The sequence below is a fragment of the Pectinophora gossypiella genome, chromosome 8, assembly GCF_024362695.1.
Source record: "Pectinophora gossypiella chromosome 8, ilPecGoss1.1, whole genome shotgun sequence".
Taxonomy (NCBI): domain Eukaryota; kingdom Metazoa; phylum Arthropoda; class Insecta; order Lepidoptera; family Gelechiidae; genus Pectinophora; species Pectinophora gossypiella.
In genome coordinates this window covers 16,853,172-16,865,845 of record NC_065411.1, presented here as the reverse complement: position 1 = coordinate 16,865,845, position 12,674 = coordinate 16,853,172, and the positions used below count along the sequence as shown (strand labels likewise).

General features: G+C 40.6%; 1 protein-coding gene across 1 annotated transcript in view; it reads left to right on the top strand.

Moving 5' to 3' along the window:
- LOC126369263 (uncharacterized) overlaps positions 1-12,674 on the top strand; it is a 152,692-nt gene that overhangs the window by 135,384 nt on the left and 4,634 nt on the right. Inside the window, exon 5 of the mRNA XM_050013617.1 lies at positions 11,473-11,704. Within this exon, the coding sequence (XP_049869574.1) occupies positions 11,473-11,704 (232 nt within the window). The remainder of the gene's footprint in view (positions 1-11,472; positions 11,705-12,674) is intronic.

The window sequence follows — 12,674 nt, the reverse complement described above, 5'->3', positions numbered from 1 at the left end:
GGGCGGGGGCACCGCAGGCGCTTGCGCCGCGGACGGCGGCACTGCCGCTGACGCCCCGCGCCTCGAGGCTCCGCGGACTCTGACCCTCCGCGGCTCGGCTCCCGGCGGCACATCACCGGCCGGCGCGACACTCGGCAGCGCGGCACACGGCGGCTCGTTGTTGGGCGGTGCGGTGTCGCACATCACTGCGGACAGCGGCGCACCGTCGGGGAGCACGGCACCGCGTTTCGCAGCTCTTCGCGGTGTGGCCCTTGCCGGCGCAGCACTAGGCAACGCGGCAATAGGCGGCGCGGCTCTGCGTGTCGCAACCCTACGCGATGTGGCCCTTGCCGGTGCAGCACTAGGCGACGCGGCACTGGGCGGCGCGGCTCTGCGTGTCGCAGCCCTACGCGATGCAGTCCTGGCCGGCGCAGCAATAGGCGACGCGGCGATGGGTGGTGCGGCTCTGCGTGTCGCAGCCCTGCGCGATGCAGCCCTGGCCGGCGCAGCAATAGGCGACGCAGCACTGGGCGGCGCGGCTCTGCGTCTCGCAGCCCTACGGGGCGCGGTACCTCGCGGAGCGGTCTCGCGCAGCGTGGTACATGCGGCGCTAGTGGACGGTGAGGCTCCAGAAATTACGACCAACCCCCCGCGCTGCAAATCCTCGCTAGACTCGCTGCTTGTTTTGGCGCGGAGTGTTTCCAGCTCCAGGTTTCGGTCGTGCACCAGAGACTCAAGCCGTTCCGTATTAATAACCAGGGACTCTGTTGCCTTGATGTGTTCAGTGATTTCCTTCTGTGCATTCCCATATAATTGCTGTAAACGTGCTAATTGGCGTTGGAGCTCACAATTTTCTGTCTCAATTTATGTGTTTCTTCACAACCTTCATCATCATCACTATATTTATCACTCATTGAGGTGAGATCTATGGTCATGGACTCATTATTTTGGCAATTTTCTCCACGGACTAACTCATTGTATAACGCCATAGTTTGTAGTGACTCGTTGATGGAATGTTGGTCCTCATGAGCTTTTATTGTATTGTAGGCTATAGCAACCTGTTGCTCTAGTTCTCTGATACGATTTAGAGCAGCCTCATGGTTGTTTCGACATTCATCCTGTGAGTTGATCACGGATTGTAAGTAGTCCCGTTGGTGTTGCAAGTCCTTATACCGACCATCTAACTCGGTGAGCTCGTTCTTTAAAGACAGTATTCTATTATTTACATTAATTACTTCTGCCTCACTCTCTTCATGTTCTTCTAGAAGCTTCTTGCATTCTTCTTGAGACGCCTGTAGTTCAAGAAGGGCTTGTTTCAGTTTTTGTTCTAAGTCCTTTTTGCTGCAGGGAGCCATACTAGACAGAATCTGAAATAATAAAGGATTCCCCGCAGTCAACTAGAGGAGGTAAGGAGCATACTCCACCATACTGCTACACTGCGGGTTGGTGGAGGTGTTTTTGTGGCTAATTTTTTATTGAACTTGACAATCTTAAATCTAAATACCTTCGAAATTTTGACATTATTGCTTAATTCAATTCAATTCATTGGCATTGTTACTTTGTTTTTGCTATTTAAATTATTATTAATTGCTATAAATTTTATGTTATTAATTATTTCTGTTTATGTAAAATTGTTATGTTCTTGTCATGAAATGTTTAAATATGTTAAGTATGGATGATGTATAATGTCGAACACAATGTAAAAATTGTTAACGAATACATAAATAAAATAAATAAATAAAATAAATATATAAAATAAATAAATAAATAAATTGCCGGGACGGCTTAACGTACTTTTTAAACTTAAATACAATATTCTTTGTTTGAATACTATGATAGCTTACGAGTTGGTAAGGTATAATATGAGTTTCACGTCTTAGACCTTTTCGGGCACGAGATAGAAGTTTAAAAGAAGGAGGTTTTAATCAAACCACCTCCCCCCCTCTCTAGGGGTCTCTGTTTACCCCGGTGGGAAATAGACGAGTTTATGTATGTGTATGTAGGTTTTAATCAGTCGGTTTTAGCTACAATTTTCTTTTACGTGACTTATTGTAGATTTCCGCAGATGGCATTAAACCACTCCGGTTAAGATATTTATTGCATATAAAATAAAATAAAAAAATATATAAAAAATATATTTTTTTATTTTTTTTTAAATATAGTATACTCGTTACATGACCCATGTTTGGGGCTTTAGAAGTTCAATATATGAACCTTTAGCAGTAGTGGGAAGTATTATATATAGCCATACAAGTATCTATGTTTTATTCTTAAGTACTTTTTTAACTTATCATCGACATCGAAAAATATAATATTATTTATTATTTTTTATTGATTTCGTATTTCTGTTGATTTTCTTGTTTTTTTGTCGAGTTGGACTATTGTAGACAAGAATAGAGAATGATACATTATCAAGAGTACGGCTCTTAAATGATGACGTTGATTGTCGACTTGCCTCGTATTGTTGCACAGAAGGAAACAAAAAATACTTAGAGCCCTATTTCGCAAAGACACAAGGGGGCGCCACCAGCGAAAAAAAATCTGGTTTCGGTTACAATCCACCACCAACCAATCAACCAACCCTTAAACAACCACCCCTTTAATACAAGCGCATACATTCTGTTGGTAGCGCCGTGGTGTTCTAGTGATACCAATGTTCCATTACGCTTTTAGCCAATCTAAAAATAAAATATCAATAAATCATCGTATACATTAAAAACCTCAAACGTTAATAATGTTGTAAAATCATAATGAAAGCTATGGGAATAATCGCGGATCCCGATTTCCGGTTTCCGGGGTCCGTGATTGCTATTGGAAATGTATTTTTGGCTCGAAATTATATCGGTCTTTAATCTCTAATCAATTACGTACATATTTTCAGTAGCTATATATATTTTCAATAATATTGTCCGTGTGTATTTTTATAACGGGATAAACTTATTTCAATTAGATATATAAAAGCAATCGGTACAGTAATGCAGGACGGAAGGGGCAAATCACAGGGACTATATCCTGGAACCTGACACTGAATAACTAGATAAATCGATTCGCACTTGTAATAATGAAGTTATTCATACAATAACATCCCACGAATCGCCCATTAATAGTAATCTTACGAGCAACCTGGAAGCTTTAAAGATCCAACGTTTCTACCCCATACCTAACCAAATGTAATCTCAGTTTGCCCAGAGACAGTGATAAATTGTCCCGGAGTCTATCCCTAAATCCCTATCTATAATTAAAACTAGAATTTCCAACACACTACTAAGATGAATAAAAATTAATTGAAACTTCGTACACAGTTGTGCATATTGATTTTGGCTTAAGACTCCAAAGTTTCCGCTTGGGTAAAATAAACATACCATTTTTCCAAGATGAAATTGTTTTTTCTTATAATTTAAGGGTACAGGTATTGCTTACTTAATTCGAGTGAAAGGTCAGAGGGGCCTAAATAAGCATTAACGTTAATGGCTGGAGATTTTGTACATCTTCGCCTCCTTTGTAAAACTTTCTTAGTTTATAAATATATTTTAAATTAAGAGAACGTAACATAGTAACAAGTATCACTCTTCGATACTCCTGAAGGGTAAGGCAGAGGTGTGGTGTGATGTGTGGTGACCCAATACTGAGGGGGATGATTCAGCTCCTGATTCTGAGTTATAAAAATTCATGATTTTTTGTTAGTTATTTTTTTTATATTTTCAATTCTATACTTTTGCGATGGAAAATTTCACTTGATATTAATTCAGAATAATGAGCTGAATCATCCCTCTCAGTATTCGTTACGATGTCATTTACACCCTTATTGAGAAGCGAATAATTAAAAAATGAATTCTGGCCTTCCATTTCCATACAACTTTATTAAATTATAATCATTCGAATATATTCTGAAATAATTCTGAGAATAAGAATGCTTATATAATTGTCAATACATAAACAAATCGTTACATAAATCTTATATAAAACAAAATACAATTTTAGTTCTGTTCCACATACAATCGCTTACCGTCACTATTAACTTCGAAACACGTATTCTATGAAGTTCTTCATCAGCTTCACAGAAACAGCTCAGTACTATTTTACGGACACTTCACTTTCTCTTAGAAGAGTCACCAACAACTCGACGAAATGTGGACATTAAGTACCTGGTAACAACGGAAAAGTTCGATGTTACCAGCTGTAATCTGGGTTGTAATCAAAAAGTATTTAACATGCAAAAGAAGTGCCTCATTCAACGAAACGGCAAATCATCAAAAAAACCCCATTAATTTTAAAGCCTAGCTGTTTGCGGGACTAAGGCCAAACGTCCACCAAAGAACATCGGCAGGGATACGTAATGTGGACAGTAGTTAAATCAGTTTTTTTAGATCAACCAATATATTATGCAGGCCTAACACGCTGTGTAAGCAAGACATGACGCGACGCGAGATAAAATGAGGTCCTCTGTCGCACTAACATATTTGACATTTAGTGAGACTTACAGATCAATTTGTCAAAAAAGTTAATGTGACATGGTACCAAAGTGTATACATATTAATGCTCGTGACTGTACACGCGACTATCGGGACATCCGCGATTTTATCAAGATGTCGCACCTCAAAGGAAATATCTTATTATTGAATTTTCATTATAGAAGAGCTAAGAGAAAAAGCAGATGTCTATTTTCATAAGACATAAGAAAAGTTATAGTTTTTAACATCATTTGTGTGACACACTTTTCATGTTCAAGTCGCAAACAAACTTAGACGACCTCCGTGGTCCAGCGGTTGAGCGTTGGGCTCACGATCCGGAGGTCCTGGGTTCGATTCCCGGTGGGGACATATCACAAAAATTACTTTGTGGTCTCTAGTTTGGTTAGGATATTACAGGCTGATCACCTGATTGTTCGAAAATAAGATGATCTGTGCTTCGGAAGGCACGTTAAGCCGTTGGTCCCGGTTACTAGCAATGTCAGGGGCCTTTGGCGGCTCAATAGTATCTCTGATACCAGGGTGAATGAGGTTGGTACTCCGCCTCACAACCCAGATGATAGAAGAAGAAGAAGAGTCGCACACAAATCGATGCGCGAAAGAGGAACATTTAATCGTCTGTCAAATTTGACAACTCGCGCTTTGATATTTACTCACTCTACTCGCGCCGCGCAAGGCCTGCTGAATTTTAGTTATAGAGGCGACCAATCGGCTCGCGACAACTAACACTTCAGGACCCCGATACCAACGCCGGCGGGATCGACAATTTCCCTCATTCAGAGCTCATCGCTATAATGATTAATACTTTCAAATGTAATACTCTCACAAAATCTCCTCAGTACAGTAGACGGTTATAACATGATTCGCTACAAAGATATATCTGTTACTGTAAAAGCTCGGACTACGATAAATCTTAAGATTTAAGTGTAAGTCTTAGGATTTAGCGACATGAGTTGGTAAATGTAAGTATTTCTGAAAATACGACGATTTTTTCGAGATTTTACCATTATAATTGTTTATATGCTAGGTTTTACCACTGTCAGCTGGTAGATGTTGGTTTTAGGAGTAAAACAATGAGTAATTCTTAATTATTTACTTTAATGAACTATTAGACAAAACAGGTACTTATTATAAAGGTTGTATACATAGTATTGTTTTTCAATATTTACCGTGCCATTAATGTCAATCCTAAGATTTACAAATGGAATGGTGGTAAACGTTCGAATCGCAAACCTTTTGGGACATTTACCATTAGGAATTGGTAGATCTTAGGTTTTACTTGAATATCTTAGGATTTACTGCAGTTCGAGCTTTTACAGTAACATATCCATTTTTACTGGTCTCTGGGCCTTACGGTTGTCCGATGACGGAAATTAAATCTTTCCACCATTTTATGTTAAATAACGATTCTCTTTTATGTCACCCTTAATTGCCTAAATGAAAATTATGGCCTTTCTTTTATTTTAATTAAAAATCCGCGATGTTTTTGATGTGGACTGTGCGGTTTGTCCCAAAGGTCGGCTGACGAATCCCGGGTATTGGTGGCATAAGGGTGTGTGTTTAGGTGTGATGCCTGAATTTGATTTTAGATTAATATATCGGTTGTGATAACATGGATTTTTAAACTGGTTTGAGATAAAAGAATATTTGTATTTGAATTTTCGAATTGCTTCTATGCTGTTCTGGGAGCAAATAAAAAACATAGAAAACGTTCAGCTGCTTGTCTTCCCGGGCATGTCGTAAAAACCGACAGAGGGATTGTGTCCTCTAACATGATGGACTAATGTTATGGGCGATAGGCTGATCCCTTATCACCATAAGGTTCATCATATCCAGCTTACGACATCGTATCAACAGTGGCTGCAAGTTGTCTTTGATTACTTGTGGCTCTGCCCACCCCATTAGGGATTACGGGCGTGAGTTTATGTATGTATGTATTTGAATTTATTTTTGGAATCTTGTGCTCAGCGGTGAAGAAAAACAAAGAGTGGTATTAATAAACTAATCTCAGCTGAGACTGCCCTCAAGACCATGCTCAAGTCCCTATTTTTATATAAGAACTGTCACATTGACATGATCTTGAGGGCAGTCTCAAAGCTGAGATTAGTTTATTAATACCGGGTGGTATTAATCATAGTGATAGTGAGAAAACTGACATATTCATGCAATAAATAGACCAAATAGATGACGTTCGAACTCATTAACCTCATTCGCTTTTAACGAACCAAATACTCCATTCGACTGTCGCTTCGTCTTTTAGGAAAACACTTTATACAATTTACATTCCATTTATATTACAGTGAAATGACTGTGGAACATTAAACAATACAAATTGCCAGAATTCGAGTCAACACTTGTTTGGCGAAGTGTAACGTGAGCGTTTTTGAATGAAGCCTCTTGTAACCGAACCCACCGTGAATTACTCGGTCGTAAATTATGAGTTGAGGTGAATTGCGTGTTAACTTATTGCATTCATATTATTTTCTTAATTCAGTTAAATTTTGAGCAGTTTTATTACCAAAACCCTGAGTAATTGATTTCTGACTCTTGTATATGTCTCCTGGAATGCCCGTCTTGTGAATGTCACGATATAAACATTTATTTAAAATTTTGTGAATGTCGCAATATATATTATATTTATGACTTATAAGTATATGACTACAGCAGATGAGAGAGAGGTTCTAGTCGAAGATCCTGTTGTTTTGAGATCTCAAGGGTTAAATAGGTCACTTATAAGCATAATATAACATAAACATAAATAGCCTATATATGTCCCAATGCTGGGCACAGACCTCCCCTCAATCAACCGGAGGGGGTATTGAGCATACTCCACCACGCTGCTCCACTTATAAGCAATTCATCTATAAAAAGCAATATTGCTATTTGACAATTGTTGAAATTGCGCATTTACTTTTAGATGCGCAAAGGTCAAATTGCAATAGTGCTTTGATGTGGCCTTTTAAACCCCTTCATATTCGAAAAAAAGCGAGTAGGTATTTTAGGTTTTTCCATGATTATGGAAACAGCGACGCCTTAGATAAACAAAAGGCAGAATAATAATATTAAATGGTGTTATTGTCTTGTTTTTGTGGTTCGCGCCCAACTGGGCACCCTCAGGCCTGTTGTCTTAAACGTTGTACCGGGTGAGAGCCTTCAGCGCTCCCCATTTGTCCGGCCAAGTAGTTAATGCCATCTGCGGCAAATCTACAATAAGTCACGTCAAAAAATAAAAACTCGTTTTTGTGTGTGGCGTCCTTTTATAATAAACTATATTCTATTCTATTCTAGAATAACCCTTCTGTTTTGCTTCAAAAAACAAATGAACAACTGTTTTTAACTAAACTTTGATTTTAAATTCCAAGTAAAACGGTGATTTAATAGATAAAGATCTAATAATTAAAATAACATGTCAGATATAAGAAGTCTCGTCGAATACATGCCCGCACAATTCCCTTGATTATGAATGGGATTGGCTACCATTCAGGAGGCAGTTGGACAATTTCACGCTCGTGCACACGAGACATTCTATCGGTGTTGCACCCCATTTGAGCGGGGTTCGTTGGAGCCAATCGGTTGTGACGTCACGCTTTCCTCGACTGTTGTGTACTGAGCTGATTTACTGCGTTCTGGGATTTGTGTAGAGAGTCGGTCGTTAAAGCCTCAAATTCTTAATCGCGTCTTCTATACCTTTCGCTCGCTACTAAACTAATTCCAAATATAATCATCCTAACTATGGAACTTTTTCCTGCCTCGTATACAGGGTGTTAGTGACATCGTAACGAATACTCAGGGGGATGATTGAGGCCATGATTCTGAGTTAATATCAAGTGGAATTTTTCGTCGCAAAATTCATGATTTTTTTATTTTTTTTTAATTATTTTCAATTCTATACTTTTGCGATGAAAAATTCCACTTGATATTAACTCAGAATAATCAGCTGAATCATCCCCCTCAGTATTCGTTACGATGTTACTTACACCCCACACAAGTACATACGGTAGCCATACAAGTAGGTATGGGTGTTAGTGACACCGTAACGAATACTGAGGGGGATGGTTCAGACCATGATTCTGAGTTGATATCAAGTGGAATTTTCAGTCTGAATATTCCTGAAAAATTTTGTGTTTTTTTTTAATTATTTTCAATTCCATACTTTTGCGAAGGAAAATTCCACTTGATATCATCTCAGAATCATGGCCTCAATCACCCCTCAAAATTTTCGTTACGATGTCACTAACACCCTGTATAAATACATACAACTTCAACTAGTGAGCTTGAATCCAAGACTTTGATGAGTCTGTGAGGATCGTAGTATATGGAATTCTGTGGACTCTACCTACCCCAACGGGATATAGGCGTGATCTTATGTATGTAAAAAAATACGTAAAGGGATCTCAAAATTTCCATCTCGAACGGATTGAACGGATTTGATACTTCACCAAATATCAAGCTATCGCTCCGAAACTCTGCAGTCAATTACCATAGATTGGTTACAGTCAGTATCATGATCATTCCCACTAAATTTAATCTAGCTCCGACCACAGCCACCAAATGGTCCTAAGATGTCTGCACGCCACAGAACACGAAATGATAACCCGTTCGGGTTGTATAGAGTTTTAGAATTCCTAAATTCCTTTAAAACATGACGGGTTTGTAAAAGATGGTAAAATAATGTTCATCACAGGCCTAAACCAATAATTGTTCAATTTGTTTTCGAATTCACGTTTCGATCATAAATGATTATCACTAGGGCCCTGTGCTGGGAGGTTTTCTGGCCACGTCTTTCCCTCAGCGTTACAGATTCCGATGTGGTAGTAGTTTTACAGCTAGTTACATAATATGTAATTTAATTATGTTTGACGTTCAAAAAGCGCTAACTTTGTAAGCCAATTTTGAAAAATAAATATTTTTTGAATTTTTTGAATGTCGAAGGAAAACATCGTCAGGAAACCCACATTCCCGAGAAATGCATTTTTCGGAGGTATGTGACTTAACCAGTATTGGGCTGGTTTTCATTTCGCGGGTTGACAAATCAGACAGGCAGTCGCTTCTGTAAAAAAACCGGACGAAAAAAAACTAGATAATGCTAGGGAGGTGATGATGAACATGGCTGAGTTTTCGTTTTCCAAGTTATGAGTCAATTATCATTTTTTTACGTGGCATTTTGTTTGCCCGGGATGGGATTAACTACTCGAATATTGGCCCCGATTCCTGCAGACACCGCCTAATTTCATTTTAAGTTATATCCGTCATTTTCATATCCGTCGAAAAGGAAAGGGACGGATGATTCACAGCTCTTAATTTTAGGAAGAATGAGTAAATGAATGAATAACCCGGGCGAATCAAAAGGTACGTCGCTCGTATGCAATCCGTTTAACGTGCTGTCTACTTAACTGTGTCGGGTTATTGACGGATGTAAAATTTTTAGACGGTTGGTTTAGATTTGTGCTTAAAATTGACGCGTGTTCCATAAATTTTATGCTTGTCGATTACCCGTCCCTTTCCTTTTCGGCGGATAAGAAAATGACAGATATAACTTAAAATAAAATTAGATGGTATTTACAGGAATTAGCACCATTATCTTGTTACGTTAGTCTGCTCTGCCAATCTAATTGATGAGAAATCACGAATTAACGGAAAATAATTAGTACTAAAAAACTCAAAATATTAGTAGTGACAGATCGCAATGTAATACCGTGCTCTGTGGTGCATCTAAATCGGCTGCAATTTGCAAATCAAGTCCAGGCGTTACAATAACCTATTTGCACGCAAAGCTTAAGCTAATTTGACAGTCAGAGAGAAATGAATCCTTGCTCCTTTGCAGCTGACTACATAGTATATAGATACATAAACCCACACCTATTTCCCACTTTTTTTTTGACGTGACTTATTGTAAATTTACCGCAGATGGCATTAACTACTTGGCTCACCCGGTACAACGTTTAAGACAACAGGCCTGAGAATGCCCAGTTGGGCGCGATCTTCTGCTCAGGGCGTCGTCTGAGAGGAAAAATATTTGAAAGAGTTAATCGACCCTAGCGGGTCGATAGCGATAAGCACTGATTGAGAGAATCCTCGATCGACCGGGAATACCGGCGAGGTCGGTACCGGGGTCCTGAAGTGTTTGGTGTCGCGAGCTGATTGGCTGCCTCTATGGCTAGAGTAATCGGGTCGTCGGGATCAATTTCCCACCGGTGTAAGCAGAGGCTATGGAATTCCGTCGATCCTGCCACGTTTCAGTGATTTCATTCAGTGAATAGGGCAATGCAGTTGTTAGTAGCCAGTATATTTGGAGGAGCTCGGTGGCGCAGCGGTAAACGCGCTCGGTCTGCGATTGTTGAAGTTAAGCAACTTTCGCAAAGGCCGGTCATAGGATGGGTGACCACAAAAAAAAAGTTTTCATCTCGAGCTCCTCCGTGCTTCGGAAGGCACGTTAAGCCGTTGGTCCCGGCTGCATTAGCTGTTGTTAATAACCACCAATCCGCACTGGGCCCGCGTGGTGGTTTAAGGCCCGATCTCCCTATCCATCCATAGGGAAGGCTCGTGCCCCAGCAGTGGGGACGTTAATGGGCTGATGATGATGATGATATTTCGCAATATGCGAGGATAGCTGTTCACAATGCAGTACTTGTCCCTACGCTGAAGAAGGTAGCGAGTGTTGGGTATGGCAGAAGAAGTGTGAAAGTAGGATGAGGTCGATGCGTATATAAAGTACAAAGCATAACATAAGCTCACGACTATATCCCAATTGGGGTAATCAGAGGTACATCCATCGCGAGATGTACTAAGTACCCACACCGAGCTCTCTGTTAGACCAACGTGATAGATGGTGAGCCGTATCGCCGTCTACAATGGTCGAGGCAACTGTGTTAGTGAAAACTGCACTTAAGATACATTGATAACTCATTAGTGCTGTTCGAAGCAGCGCTCCCCTTTTGGGAAGCAAGCCAGTGTCAAACCACAGGACCACATTGATTCACTATTATAATAGTACTTAAGGCATAATATATTTTGTTTGTTCCAGGACCCGCTAATAGTAAGCAAGAACCACGTGTCCGGGGAAGACGGCGACGGGCTACAAGCATCATGGCGGACGCTGCATGTGTACCCGGACGACTACGCGACGCACCGCGGCTACTTGTCGCTCCGCTGTCGCGCCACCGTGCCCACGCAGCCGCCGCATGTCACCAGCATGTCCGTCCGGCTGTTTGTCGCCGCGCGACCACACATATCTACTTACATGTTTAGTAAAAACAGTGAGTAACTGTACCTTAAATATGTCAGAAATGCTACATAACTGCGCGATATAGTCAGTAGGCAGGTTGAGGAGCTCGGTGGCGCAGCGGTATACGCGCTCGGTCTGCGATTGTTGAAGTTAAGCAACTTTCGCAAAGGCCGGTCATAGGATGGGTGACCACAAAAAAAAAGTTTTCATCTCGAGCTTCTCCGTGCTTCGGAAGGCACGTTAAGCCGTTGGTCCCGTCTGCATTAGCAGTCGTTAATAACCATCAATCCGCCCTGGGTCCGCGTAATGGTTTAAGGCCCGATCTCCCTATCCATCCATAGGGAAGGCCCGTGCCCCAGCAGTGGGGACGTTAATGGGTTGATGATGATGATGATGATAGTAAGTAGTGACTAAGCTCTTTAAATAAAGATACGGCTTTAAAACACAAACTCAAAAAAAATATCTTTATTCAATTGGTAACATCATCATCATGTCGTCCAAACCGTACCCGGCGACAGCGACTCTGGTAACATAGTTACACTTTGAATCTTTTTACATAGATACAAAAAAAAAAGATATACTTTTTGTCGAACATTTCACCCACCTATAACTACTGCAGCTTCTCATAATCTGTGTAGCAGTGGAAAAGGATCTGCAAGAAAATCCTCGGCAAAGTGCTCTAGACGATCTTAAAAAAGATGCTATAAGATCACTCAAGATTCATAGCCGCTATTAGCATAGTGACTACATTAAAACGGTAACATAAATACTACTACGACATAGTACTTACATTACCAGGTGAGTGGGTAGACCAGCTGAGCAGTCCTGCGGTCAAATGAATGTGCCGTAAGGCCATAACGACGGGAAAGTTGTGCATGAGGTTTGCGCAGGACCGGAAAGGGCGGTCCAAAATTGTGGAGGCCTATCCTAACTACCCAGCAGTGGAATGATGCGGACTGATTGATGATGATCTTCTATCGTGTGAGTTGTGAGGTGTATTA